Source organism: Morone saxatilis, unplaced genomic scaffold, assembly GCF_004916995.1.
Source record: "Morone saxatilis isolate NCDOM2014 unplaced genomic scaffold, NCSU_SB_2.0 Contig19, whole genome shotgun sequence".
Lineage (NCBI taxonomy): Eukaryota > Metazoa > Chordata > Actinopteri > Moronidae > Morone > Morone saxatilis.
In genome coordinates, this window is record NW_023339751.1 from 17,975,190 (window position 1) to 17,987,767 (window position 12,578).

At 41.8% G+C, this 12,578-nt stretch overlaps 2 protein-coding genes across 2 annotated transcripts; one reads left to right on the forward strand and one right to left on the reverse strand.

Moving 5' to 3' along the window:
* Positions 1 to 3: 3 nt before the first annotated feature.
* Positions 4 to 4,316, forward strand: wdr92 (WD repeat domain 92). The gene is made up of 8 exons (XM_035662968.1): positions 4 to 288; positions 931 to 1,031; positions 1,217 to 1,347; positions 1,443 to 1,544; positions 1,943 to 2,058; positions 2,623 to 2,757; positions 3,607 to 3,704; positions 3,831 to 4,316. The coding sequence occupies exons 1-8, from the start codon at positions 103 to 105 to the stop codon at positions 4,036 to 4,038; spliced, it is 1,077 nt and encodes a 358-aa protein (XP_035518861.1). The 5' UTR covers positions 4 to 102; the 3' UTR covers positions 4,039 to 4,316.
* Positions 4,317 to 4,732: 416 nt separating this feature from the next.
* On the reverse strand, positions 4,733 to 10,338 carry LOC118329612. The gene is made up of 10 exons (XM_035663843.1): positions 10,331 to 10,338; positions 9,951 to 10,073; positions 9,385 to 9,522; positions 8,947 to 9,196; positions 8,483 to 8,684; positions 7,989 to 8,238; positions 7,409 to 7,536; positions 6,861 to 7,015; positions 5,948 to 6,170; positions 4,733 to 4,945 (listed from the first exon to the last, which is right to left on the reverse strand). Exons 1-10 carry the CDS (start codon positions 10,336 to 10,338, stop codon positions 4,806 to 4,808), a joined length of 1,617 nt encoding a protein of 538 aa, XP_035519736.1. The 3' UTR covers positions 4,733 to 4,805.
* Positions 10,339 to 12,578: the final 2,240 nt, after the last annotated feature.

Consider the following 12,578-nt stretch of genomic DNA (forward strand, 5'->3'; position numbering starts at 1 on the left):
GGACGTCGCTTGTTTTGGCAGCGAGCCGCTCTGAACGTTTCTCTCGCTTCTTTGACAACAACAATTATTCCGTTTCTGCATTTTATCTCCCAAACAGCAAGCATGTCATCGCCACTGTCGAAGCCTCAGATTATTGCGCACATTCAGAAGAGTTTGAACTACACGGTGTTTGACAGTAAATGGATTCCCTGCAGCGCGAAGTTTGTGTGTCTGGGTAACTTTCCTAGAGGAACCGGAGTAATGCAAATCTATGAAGTGCAGCACGGAGAGGCTCAGCTCGTCAAGGAGGTAACAGTTACATAACACCTCCACATTTTACTCCTGTGTCGCCCTTTCTCTCTCAGAAATACAGGATGCAAACGGCTTTTATTAGGGTTAGCCTCGCTAGCTTATCTAAGGTTTCTAGAAAAGTCTTGCTAGGTTCTCGTCTCCATGGCAACGGGCAACAAAAAGACAGCTAACTAACTTAACGTTGAATATATAACGTTATATATCACTAATGGTGCTAGGACTGCTGTTAATATACATTATAAAGCATTAAAGTTGTTGGCCTGCCTGCTGCACCTGCCCCTAATGAAGCACTGAGTAACAGGAGAGAGGTATTTGGAGGTTGTTAACAATTACAACAAGGGCTGGAAGAGGCAGAAAGAAGAAAGAAAGAAGACTGTTTGTATATATGTCTTAATACATGTCTGGAGAGGATCTTTATAGTGTCTTCGAGCACAGTACTGGTAACACTGTCAGTCAACATGCTCTTATGGGTGTGTAGCTTGACATCCAAGTGAATGAGAGTCAACATGAGCATTTGTTAACATGGGACAACATTTCAATTTAATAAACATTTTCCATTTCTGTCATACCTATCTATACTTACAGTGTTTAAATGTAGGGTGTTTGACACTTTGAAACATTTCCTCTGATGTGTTTCAGATAAACAAACCAAAACCCATAAAGTGCGGGACATTTGGGGCCACCTCTCTTCAACAAAGACACATAGCAACTGGGGATTTTGACGGAAATCTCAACATATGGTATTGTATCCACACCCACTGATGACACCTTCTGTGACAGAAAGATTTTAATTACATCACAAACAACTAAATTCAAAGGTGTTTTAATTCCAGAAGCTCAATTGCACAATTATTCTTTCTATTTATTATTAAAATGATGTCTGACTGAAGTGAAAATGAGTTCACACTGACCCTCTTGTCCACAGGAATCTGGAGATGCCCGAAGTGCCTGTGTACACTGTGAAGGCCCACAAAGAGATAGTGAATGGTATTGATGGTGTTGGCGGCCTGGGGATTGGTGATGGAGCACCTGAGATAGTCACTGGAAGCAGAGACGGTAAGGGCGTTACGTTAAATGTACAATTAAAACATTTTCAACGCATGGACGTAAACAAAGGCAAATACAAATACAAATTCCCTTGTGCGTTACAGGGACAGTAAAGGTGTGGGATCCCAGACAGAAGGATTCGCCTGTAGCCAACATGGAGCCCATGGAAGGAGAAACCAAGAGGGACTGCTGGACTGTTGCTTTTGGTGTGTAAAACATAGTTTGTCAACCTTTGAAAGAGCCGGGCCAGTTTCGGATACCTGCTTTCCAAGTACATCCTCATACTGTAAGCTCAGGTTGATGCATATACACAAATAATGAGTGAAGAGCGTTCTGGTTGTGCGGAGCAAAAACCATTATCCTCCCACTCTCATGCTGCGCCCTGTGCACAGAACAAAAGAATACCAGACAGGCGAAGCACAATAATCTGTGTGCACCAGTGAAAATGTAGCCCTGAAACTTAGTTTGAGTCTGCTTTCTTTGATCTTTTCCACATATATCTGGTGTTTTTCATCACTTCAGAGTTCCAAGCCAGCTATGGAAGTATTCCTTTACCATCATGAATGAGAACTGTCTTCCTTTTCCTTTGACCCTCTCATTACAGGTCATGCCTTCAATGATCAAGACCGCTGTGTGTGCGCTGGCTATGACAACGGGGACATCAAACTCTTTGATCTGCGGAATATGTCTCTCCGGTGGGAAACCAACATTAAGAATGGGGTGAGGAGAACACTTGCATTTAAAATGGTTGAACATGTGCCATGTGATTTTTGGGAAGTTGTTAAATATTTCAGGGTAATATTTTCCATGTAGCCTCTGTGGCACCACAGCAAGAAAATTACAAATATTTCTGAAGAAAATGGAAACTCAGACTGACAGTGATTCAGTGGACTCAGCTCCGAAACACAAAGAGTAGTCCTCATTTTCAGAATTGCTGTTTTTATTAGGATTTACTGCCCAAACATACATTGTTTCTTTTGCACTGCAACCTGGACTTGGATCATAACATAGACAAACACGGGGACAGAGCTGAAAACGACTTCCCAGCAAGATTTAGACTGTACATGAAACCACAGGGGAAGTCTGAGGTGAACGCATGTTCCCGTCATACGCCATATACAAAGCACGGCACTGATTTTATTACACAGTCATCACCTCATGAACGTAGAGGAACCAGCCAGGGCTCATCATGTCCATTTCAACACAAAATCCTTTTACGCTAGAGCCATGCCATGTGATACATGTCCTGGGAGTGACTGTTATTCTTTCTTACATCATGACCAGGTATGCTGTGTGGAGTTTGACAGGAAAGACATCAACATGAACAAGCTGGTGGCCACCTCACTGGAGGGAAAATTCCACGTCTTTGACATGAGGACGCAGCACCTCACCAAGGGCTTCGCCTCTGTTTCCGAAAAGGTAATTGACCTGGGTGGAGAGAGCCAGACGGATGTTTGGCTCCTGTGTATGGGAAAAATGTCAAAAGGTTATTATCGTTATTATTACTTCTACATTTGTATGGTACAGAGGGAAATGGGGGCACACGTCGTTTTGACCGTTTTCACAGCTGGAAGTGTTTGGGGTTGTGTTTGTCTAACATTCTCTGCGGCTTTGTGACACTGGCCAAAAATGACACTCGGGCCAGTGAGCAGAGAGAAGTGTGGCCTTTTGTGGGAAAATGCTCGAATAACACACTTAAATGGTTTGCGAAGTCTGAGAGATCAGAGGCCTCGGCTTTCTAAATATTTGTCCTGTTCTTCTGAGAGATCAACAGTTGGCACATCACTGTATCCAACCATGAATTAAAAGGTTCCACCAGATATTTTAAAAACAAGTAGCTTTGGATTTTCTTGTATTATTTTATATATTATTGTAATAAACATCTCAAAACTGCAGATGGAAATCTGGCTAGTGGATCCTGAAGGCACCGTTGCTGTTTTTGCTAGAATATTTAAAGTAGTATATGGTTTGATTTTTTTAGATTTGTTTATGGTCTTTTCCATTTCAGAATACGTAAAGGCAAAATAATGTTTTTTTGTGATACAGTATTGAGGGGGGTGGGGGGCAGGGGAAAGAGACCTGATAGCAAAGATCACACCGGGGATACCAATTATTCCATCAGTCATGTAACTTCAAACAGGGTTTAGAATGAAAGGCCACATTATTTGATCCTCAGCAGATTAAAGTGGTTTTCAACAGTTTTGCCAGGAATGAGTTTTACATTCGGAATTGTTTCGGGAAGCAAATGATCCCTCTTCTTTATTTCAGGCTCATAAGTCAACCATCTGGCAGGTGAGGCATTTGCCTCAAAACAGAGACATCTTTATGACTGCGGGAGGAGCAGGCAACTTACATCTATGGAAATAGTAAGTAATCCACCATGTTTTGTCCCATTTCAAGAAACACAAGTACTCATCATGATGGTTTTATAAGAATCAGATTTCCTGCTTTACCATACACTAATCTACCAAATATTTTGAACCCTATTCCAGTGAGTACCCCGCTCAGAGGAGCAAGAAGGACTCAGATGACGTGGATGTGGGCGTAGCTGGCTCTGTCAACCTCTTACAGAACGTCACTCTGTCCACTCAGCCAATCGCCAGCCTGGACTGGAGCCCCGACAAGCAAGGCCTGTGTGTGTGTTCGGGCTTTGATCAGTCTGTTCGCGTGCTCATTGTCACTAAACTCAACGTGGTGTGAAAAAGTGGAACACGACAAAGACGGATGATAAAGATCTGCGCAGCCTCATACGAAATGAGACACAACTGCAGAGACGCTGACCTATTGTGAGGCTGAATTGTGTGAAAAGACAACAGTTTCCCATTGCAGAATTTGGCGATCTAGATTTTGTACATTTGGTACTCATCTGTAGATGTATCTTGTCAGAAAATGATTTCACTCAAATGAACTGGCTTTGTTGAGGTATATTTTGTCTGTTTCTCTTAAATGATCTCCCTGAAAAATGGGCTTGGTTGAGCCCCGCAGCCAATGTTATCCTGTAGTGCAGAGAAATACCCCTGTAACATACATTTCCCGTATTATTATTATTATTATTATTAAGATTATTGGGATGCAGAAATGAGTCATATAGCCTCTGGCTTGGAATAACACTTTGGGGATCAAGATTTAATTTCTTTATCAATTTCCATTCTGTATTCATTCTTATAGGATGCTCATTGAAACTCCTGTCTTTTGTTGCACCATTGGTGAACAGTGTTGTACTCCAGTTTTGTCGATTGTTAAGGTTGTCACTTTTGATATGTCATTTTTATTAACTCTGTTTTCAAAATAAATGTGCCTTTGGAGAAAAAAAGAAGAAGAAAAAGAACAGTTTCCCTGTATCTATGAACACAGAGTTTCTCATCGGCTCAGGACAAAAGATGTGTCTTCTTGGTACACAGCAAGCACACTGACTCACTTGAGGATTTTAAAAGATAAATAAAGGGATTTGTTAGAAGGTCAAAGCATCATATCCAGCATTTGAACTTGAAGAAATCCTGAAGCTCCTGGTCGTCCTCCTGTCTGTCGTGGATCCTTGCGTAGACACTCATCAGCAGCTTGGTCATGAACTTTCCATCCAAGATGTCGATGTATTTGTCTATGCAACCTAAAAACACAGCCACAGATTAAAAAAGACTTAACTATCTATTTAATATATGAAGTTTCATTTCAAAATAACATCTGAAATATTAGTCTAACATCTCATTAGGAAGTGTATGTAATAATAATAACAACCTTCTCCTACCATCTTAAGATAATTAAATGATCCTAACCTAACTTTCCCTGTCCCTGACATCATGCTGCATGCGTCTACTCTATGTAATGTCACGCCATCTATCTGACCATGGTACGAGCTGAATGTAGTACATCTCTATAAATAGTAAGTCATGGCCTGTCACATGGGCCTTGCTGCGTGATTTCAACATTAAACACCACAATTGTTAAATATAGTCAAGATGAAGATGGTTTGCAAAAAATAGTATGTGCGGTCTGTTTTTTTTCAAAAGAATATGAGTTCCTTTTTTTCTGTGGCTAACAATCTTAATATTATCTGCAAATAATGTTGTATTTGACCAGATGTCGCACCAGTGTGCGTCCCAAATTCTTAAGAAATATATTAATCATTCTGTCTTTATTATTATTATTTTTGGGTCTTTTTTATTTTTATTTATTGGCAATTTATTTTGATAAAGCAGCTGTGTGTGAGAGTGACAGGAAGGCGGTGAGAGAGAGAAAGAGAAAGAGGGGATGACATGCAGCAAAGGGCTGCAAGTTGGAATCTAACCTGGGTGGTAGAGACTATTCTGTCTTTTATTAAAGTAAGTGTCCACTTGATTATACTTTAAAGTCACTATACTATACGTGTTAGAGAATCTGTGAAAAAAATAGACTCTTAATTATCAATTATCTTTGTTAGCTCTGATTGGTTGTTTTGTCTCCTAAAGTTTCAACAATCAAAAAAAAGAAGTTATTTTTATAAAAGTTACCTTCTGGAGCTTTAACTTTATGAAGAGTACTACTACTGCTTACAAGACTAATATTACTAAGTCTACAGTATTTAGAATAACAGTATAATAATAGTATAATATAATAACATAACAGTAATCACTTAGGCCCATGACTTTGCCGTAGGCTACAAGGCTGGGGCCCAGCTGAGGGTGGTCGTACTGCTCCAGCATCATCAGCATGCGAACAATCTCTCCGGTGATGAAGGCATCATCGAAGCTCTGCTCAGCCACAGGCTTCAGGGGGAATCTGCAGTACACCTCCACTGCAGCCTGAGGGTCTGATGGTTCCAGCAGCTGCACAAGCTCAATGTAGGCATCGTGGACCTGGACAGGAGGTTCATTCATTAACTATCTTATCTGGATTACATCAGTTGACATCAACACCAGGCATCTGTCAAGTGCTTGTAAAGCTCTATAAATAACTACTTACTTCTAAATAAAATAGAAGTAGACATTCCCTTTGAAGTGTGATTCATTCCATTTTTATGACCGCATATAACTGCATAATTACCTGATAAGAAAACTTGTCAATTGATCAACTAGTCACATTTTTTTCTGCTATATTAGCTATTTCCCACATTTTAAATCTCTTAATTTAAAGAGCTTCTTATAGCCATGAGACATAATTCAAGTTTCAATATTTTTTATCCCTGAGCTGTCAAACATACAAGGACAAACTGCTTTATCGGCTTGATCACCACATGCTATTAAGATAAGATAAGATAAGATAAGACGTACCTTTATTGATCCCTGTAGGAGAAATTCTAATAAGACACAGCAGCATAGGGGGAATGTAGTGCAATGTGGAATGTATTCTAACATTTACACAGTAGGTTTTGAAAATATTTTGGAAGACCAAACGTCGGACAGAGGAGCGTGTGATCATTACACTGGAATAAAAACCAAGAGTCAGACAGTTGGGGGTACGTTATCTTACCTTAAAGCCACTGTTAGCTGCACTGTAAAAGGACTGAGGATACACCCGAAATCTAACTGTTACCGATAACAACTGACCCTTGGTGCCATGGAGATGACCTCTTGGTAGAGCTGCTTTGCCTGGTCCTGGGTGTCTGCAGAGCGGGAGAGGGCGCGGGCCAGACCCAGCCGTGAGACATGACAGCTGGGGTTTATGGGGCTGAACGCAGTCACTGTTTCTGCCACAGCAGGCTCTGAAACAACGATTAATACACACATGAAGTATAATTACCTCCTTTAACAAACCCAGGAAAAAATGTCTCCTGCTGATGTTATTTCATGTCAGAGAGTGAAACAGTTTGCGCCGTGATGATGCAATTGGACATCACATTATCTACATTTGAACAGTTATCATTAGGATTGGGAATTTAATATATGTTTTAGGGTGAATTGTACATTGGGACATACAACAAGTAAAAATAAACAAAAAACACGTTTCAACCATTATTAGGGTCTGTTGTCTGTGTTCAAGAGTATATAAGCCCCAAAAATAAAGATTTGTTCCTATAAAGTCGTGAAAAACTACAACTAAGTATGGCTTTTTTATGGCTATGTATGTCATTCTCAATGCTTTAGTCGTGCCTTACCCTCTGCTGTCTCAACAGTAGCGGGGCAGCAGTCCTGTTTCGACTTGCTGGCTTGTAGCTGAAGTTTAGTACCGTTGCTAGCAGGTCTAGCTGATTTATCTGGTTTGGCTGCTGCTTCAGCTCTCCCCCTACAGGAGAGAAAATATAATACAAAAGCTCTTAAGTGGATACACAAGTCTGTTTATGTTGTTTAGCAATATGTTTAATTTGTGCTCATACACAAAGTATGGCATACACATCACATTTCTGTCAGTATTAAGGTCTAGGTTTTGATTTTATACACGTACAAAACAGATTTAACATATTTTAGTGTAGTCCTCAAACCTTTCAAGACCAGCAAATACTTACGTAACTCAAATAGTTAACAACTAAACAAACTAAAAACGTGTTCCAGTGAAGCTACCCAGATTGACAAATAGTAAAAGATTCTTTTTGTACTTGAATATGAAGCAGGATGGAACTGAGAAAAGTAAGCATCCACAGGAAATCATCCGTGAATAAATATGTGCCAACTAACATCCACAGACAACCACATAACAGGGCTGCCAAACGCTTGACTCAAGCTGCCAGCGTGACTCACCTGGCTGCAGGGGTTTTGGCTGGAGGCCGGACAGCTTTCCCCCCCCTGATGGGGGCTGGGGGCGCTGGAGCAGGAGCTTTGGTTACAGCGGCTGCCACCCGCCCTTGAACAGGCCCTCCCCTACCCGGCTTAGCTCCTCTCTTGGCCGCACTGGTGTCAGAAGGCCCCTTCACTCCCGCTGGCTGGGTGATGGACTGCTTGGCAGCTTTCTTGTTTTCAGCCTCCTGGCGGTCCTGCCACCACTTTTGTTCTGAGCAAACAGGGGATGATGGATGTGCTTGCAGACTTCATTTTCAAAAGACTTTCATAATTGTTTAATGTAAAGTGCTGAACAGCAGAGACACCTTTATCAACATATCACATACAGCCTGATTTGTCATGAAACCAATGGCTTGTATATCATTTTTACATGCATGTAAGATTAGACTCATCTCTACATAATTCTCTGCTGTGATTCTGAGATCAAAGACAGTAAGTACACTATATAGACTCACTTCTCAGCTGTTCAAGCGGCTCTCCGCTCTGAGTCTTGTGTTCCAGCTCAATGCTGGCCTGAAAGCTGAGGCAGGCATCAGTTATGGATTCCTTTGACCTGTTTGAATTTGGGTTGTTGTCATATTGAGCCAGCTGTGACAGACCCAGAAGACACAGGGCGTGGCTGTCCCGCGGTGTGGTCACTACTGCTAGCTGGCAGGCCTATATAGAGCAGCAGGGGGAGGTAGGCAGGGCAGAAGGTACAAGTCTGATTCCTCCATCACATCAGGACATAAGAGTCAATATATGGACTAACTATGCTTCACTGGACAGTAACCCAAAACACTGGTGAGCCAATATCACAGGTAACATGGGTTTTGTCAACTTTGCAAAACAGAAAAATAAGAGCAAACCAAAACAGATTGTTCATGTATAAAACAAATACACATTCTGTACGTCTTTTTGCCCAACTGAAGACTCTCACCCTCTCCTGCATGTCCAGCAGTTCCTGACAGGGGGCAATAGAGGTAAGACGTATGAGAGCTGTGAGAGCCTGGCATCTATTTGCAACCAGGGACTGTCTCTCCATGGCCGACTTGGCCTGGCGCTCACCCTGCTGGATCAGCCTCTGCAGCAGGGCAAATTGAGCATCCAGGAGCACCCACTCCAGCTGCCCGCTCGCCTCGCCACGACACACACACTGACTCACACTCTGGGCAGTCAGCACTGCTACGCTGAAGCATTCCAGCACAGAGACAAGCAGACACAGGGTTTTTTTATGCACTGCTTAAACACTTATCAAACTGGGTCACATTGGTGTGAATGTTGAGACGGCTAATTGGTGCTGAGATCCACCACAAACACAGAGAAAAGAGGCAATATCATCATATCGTAATATGATTACTTCTGGTTTGTGACATACGTGTGATAGACCTGTTCCGCACTCATGGCCTTCTCAGACAGGGTGTCTCTCTGCTGGAGCTGGCCCAGAGTAAGAAGGCCTCGCAGGAATTGTGTGCTGAAGCTGGACAAAGGGTCTGATGGATCCTGTTCCACCCAGCTGGAAACAAAATCATTACAGACTGGCAGCACAGAACAGCCGCGACGATCACGATAAACTTACATACGGGCAAAACTGAAAAATCCAACACATCGGTAGGAGCTCCTTGATTATAAAGCAACCAGTCAGTAATCAGTCGCCCAGTTAACTAGCTATGTTCAACTAAAATCTGCTCCCCTTGTGTTTTTAAGAAACCCAAATCTAGACCTTGAAATGTATGTTTTTTTAAATCCATATAACTGGTTAACAACGCAGATGGTCTATATGTGTATCTGTAGACTATGACAGTGTTTTTCACTACCCTCTGCAGGCTTAAACAGAACATCCTGTTACATTACCGATAACGTCCTGCCCTCACACTCTCCTGCTGAATGTATCCACCTCCACCACACATACACACGTAGACACACACACACACACTCGCAAACCTCTTGCTACAGCGCTGGCTGACAAAGTGCTCCAGTCCCTGTTGTAAGAACAGAGCAGCCTCCTTCTCTGTGTCCTCGGAGGCTTTCTGTTCCTGCTGCAGCAGAGCCAGCCCGGTAAAGAATCTGAGAAAATGATGGAAACACAAGAGAGACATTGAAGATGAAACTAGCTTTCACTCTGTAGTTTTACATATTAATCTAGACCACATTTACCCTGTTGAACTGTCTACACTACTCCTGTATGTGCCCTTTTACAACCACTGTATGATTATATATGATATCATATAAGGGTTATAGGGGAGTGGGCAATTGAAGAGCAAGCAGGTTGAGAGGTTGGTCTTTACAGTGTTAGTAACAGAAATGGATATCCATGCCTTCACCTCTTCATAATCAATTCCTGCTTTAGCAACATGTCAATACCTGAGCTCCAGTTTTTTTTTAAAAAGGTTTCCTGTAAGAATCAATTTTAAGATGAATTGCTTGTCAGGCACAGCATGGCTTTGCTTCTAATTATATTGTTCTCTTTAGGTTATATTTCAGATATTTTTTCTATCTATGAGCCAGGGCACAGTGTGAGATCGTCAGGTAAAAAACCTCTAGCAGCATGGATACATTTAATGAATTATGGTCATTATTATTACTATTACAGCTACTGACACAATCATTTATTTGCTTCTGCAACCAACCACACTTCTGTGACCTGACCTGAGTGCAGGATGAAGAGGCCGCAGTGCCAGGCCACTCTGGAGGTGCTGCAGGGCTTCCCTGCTCCTTCCCTGAAGCAGCAGTAGCCTTCCTACATGGAGGTTGTACTCCCAGCTGTCAGGACTCAGAGACCAGGCATCCAGGTACTTCGTCAGGGCCCGGTTGACACAGCTCTCTTCATCCCGCGCCACTGCACGGCTATCCTGGAACAAGAGGAAAGGAAGTTTAATTTAATCCGAAACAGCTTTATAGAGCCATAAATATGTGGCATGGCAGTTTCTTACTTTAGACAGAAAGCTACATAAAAAAACATAATGCAACTTCAATATCTGCAAACTGTTTTTTATTTTTATCTTTCATGTGTCTCTCTTGAAAAGTCAAGATAGCACTCTAACCAAAAAAAAACCCCTTTATGCCATTTACTTTTCAGGTATTCCACTGGTGCTCCTAAATAGAGCAAGTAAAGTAAACTTCAACAATATTAGAAGCAACTGTGGACACAGTCACCTTGCCAGTTTTCTTGGAGAGCCAGATGTAGAGTGTCTGGACATAGTCTGCTTTGCTGGACTGTCCCTGCTCTTTGAGCTGCTGATACTCTTTGTCCAAGGCCTGCAGCTGGTTCTGCACCGTGGGTGTACCAAGGAAACCATGGAGTCTGCACACAGCCAGGATGTCATCCTGACGTGCTGTTGATTTGGCATCGCTTAATTCATCTCTGTCTCTGTCAGCCTGGAGACAAAACAATGAAAAGGTGAGAGAGGGCTTTTGGCTGCCCGATTCACTGTTCTCAAAAACATTTTCAGCAATAATATGAGTCATTATCAACATTCAAAAATGTAGTGTTAAATGATAAACTGTCAAGATGAAGGCCCATTTACTCTGTATTTGCAAAGCAATACTATTATATTATATACTATTTGTTATAATATTTGTTAAGGTTTGTTAGACTTTTTAAAGCCCAAGACCTCCACATGTTTCACATAACAAAACAATTTTAATTACAATAATTAAGTAATTGATGTTTTTTTCGGACATTTCAGATGTGTTTGTGTTGGCAGGATATGGAAAAGAGTAGCTGGTTCAGTGTGGGAGGGAAAGCCCTTGAGCTCTTTCATCCTTGAGGGCCACCTTTAGGGGACATTCTGTACTGAGCAACTGCCAGGTGTGAATGTGTTTAACAGTGTCAGTGCTTAAAAGAATTACAAAACATATATACTTTAATAAAAGGATTTGAAGAGGCTCTTTAGTCATGCATCTTTTGCTACTAGTATGTGCAAAACGTTACAACACGTGACTGAAAGAGCTTGTTTACCTTCCTCTGGAGGCCGTACATCTCTGAAGCACAGTGTTGCTCCTCCAGAACGACGCCCAGAAGGAAATGGAGTCTGGCATCTTTGGAGCTGAGTCTGATAGCTGACGCATAGTGGACAGCAGCCTGCTCCAGGTTATGCAGAGGAGACTGGCCGTCCTCATACTGCAACATGTCACCTGTGGTATATTGTATGCACACATCAGATAACAAGACAAGAGAGTATTTGCATATATATGTGAGAGAATTTGCATCAATATTGAGCTCATATAGTCACTGTGACCTTATTCTCCTTTGTACAGACAACACCAGCTTTAGGTTTAGATTTACTTTAAATAATAAAACCCTTTACATAGTCAGTGGACCTATCATGCCTGTCATGGGTTACTTTTACCTGAAATAAGAGCCCATTTCCAGATGAGTTAACTAACTAGAGCAGGAACAGCTAGTGAAAAGGTTGTATATCAGAAACTAGTGTGATGAGGCTTATTAGACTATTCAAATGTTTGCACTGTGATCCATTGGTGCAAAGCTGCAATGCAAGCTGGGGAGGGAGGTTTGGTTCCAAAAACTACAAGCTGGAAAGCCAGAAATCTTAGCATCTGGCAACAAAC

Coding starts and splice junctions, on each gene's coding strand:
- wdr92 (XM_035662968.1), top strand. CDS start 103: ATGTCATCGCCACTGTCGAAGCCTCAGATTATTGCGCACATTCAGAAG. Junction 289..930: donor AGGCTCAGCTCGTCAAGGAG/GTAACAGTTACA, acceptor GATGTGTTTCAG/ATAAACAAACCAAAACCCAT. Junction 1,545..1,942: donor CTGCTGGACTGTTGCTTTTG/GTGTGTAAAACA, acceptor CTCTCATTACAG/GTCATGCCTTCAATGATCAA.
- LOC118329612 (XM_035663843.1), bottom strand. Junction 8,685..8,946: donor TGCTGGACATGCAGGAGAGG/GTGAGAGTCTTC, acceptor TGCTCTATATAG/GCCTGCCAGCTAGCAGTAGT. Junction 7,016..7,408: donor TACTGTTGAGACAGCAGAGG/GTAAGGCACGAC, acceptor TCGTTGTTTCAG/AGCCTGCTGTGGCAGAAACA.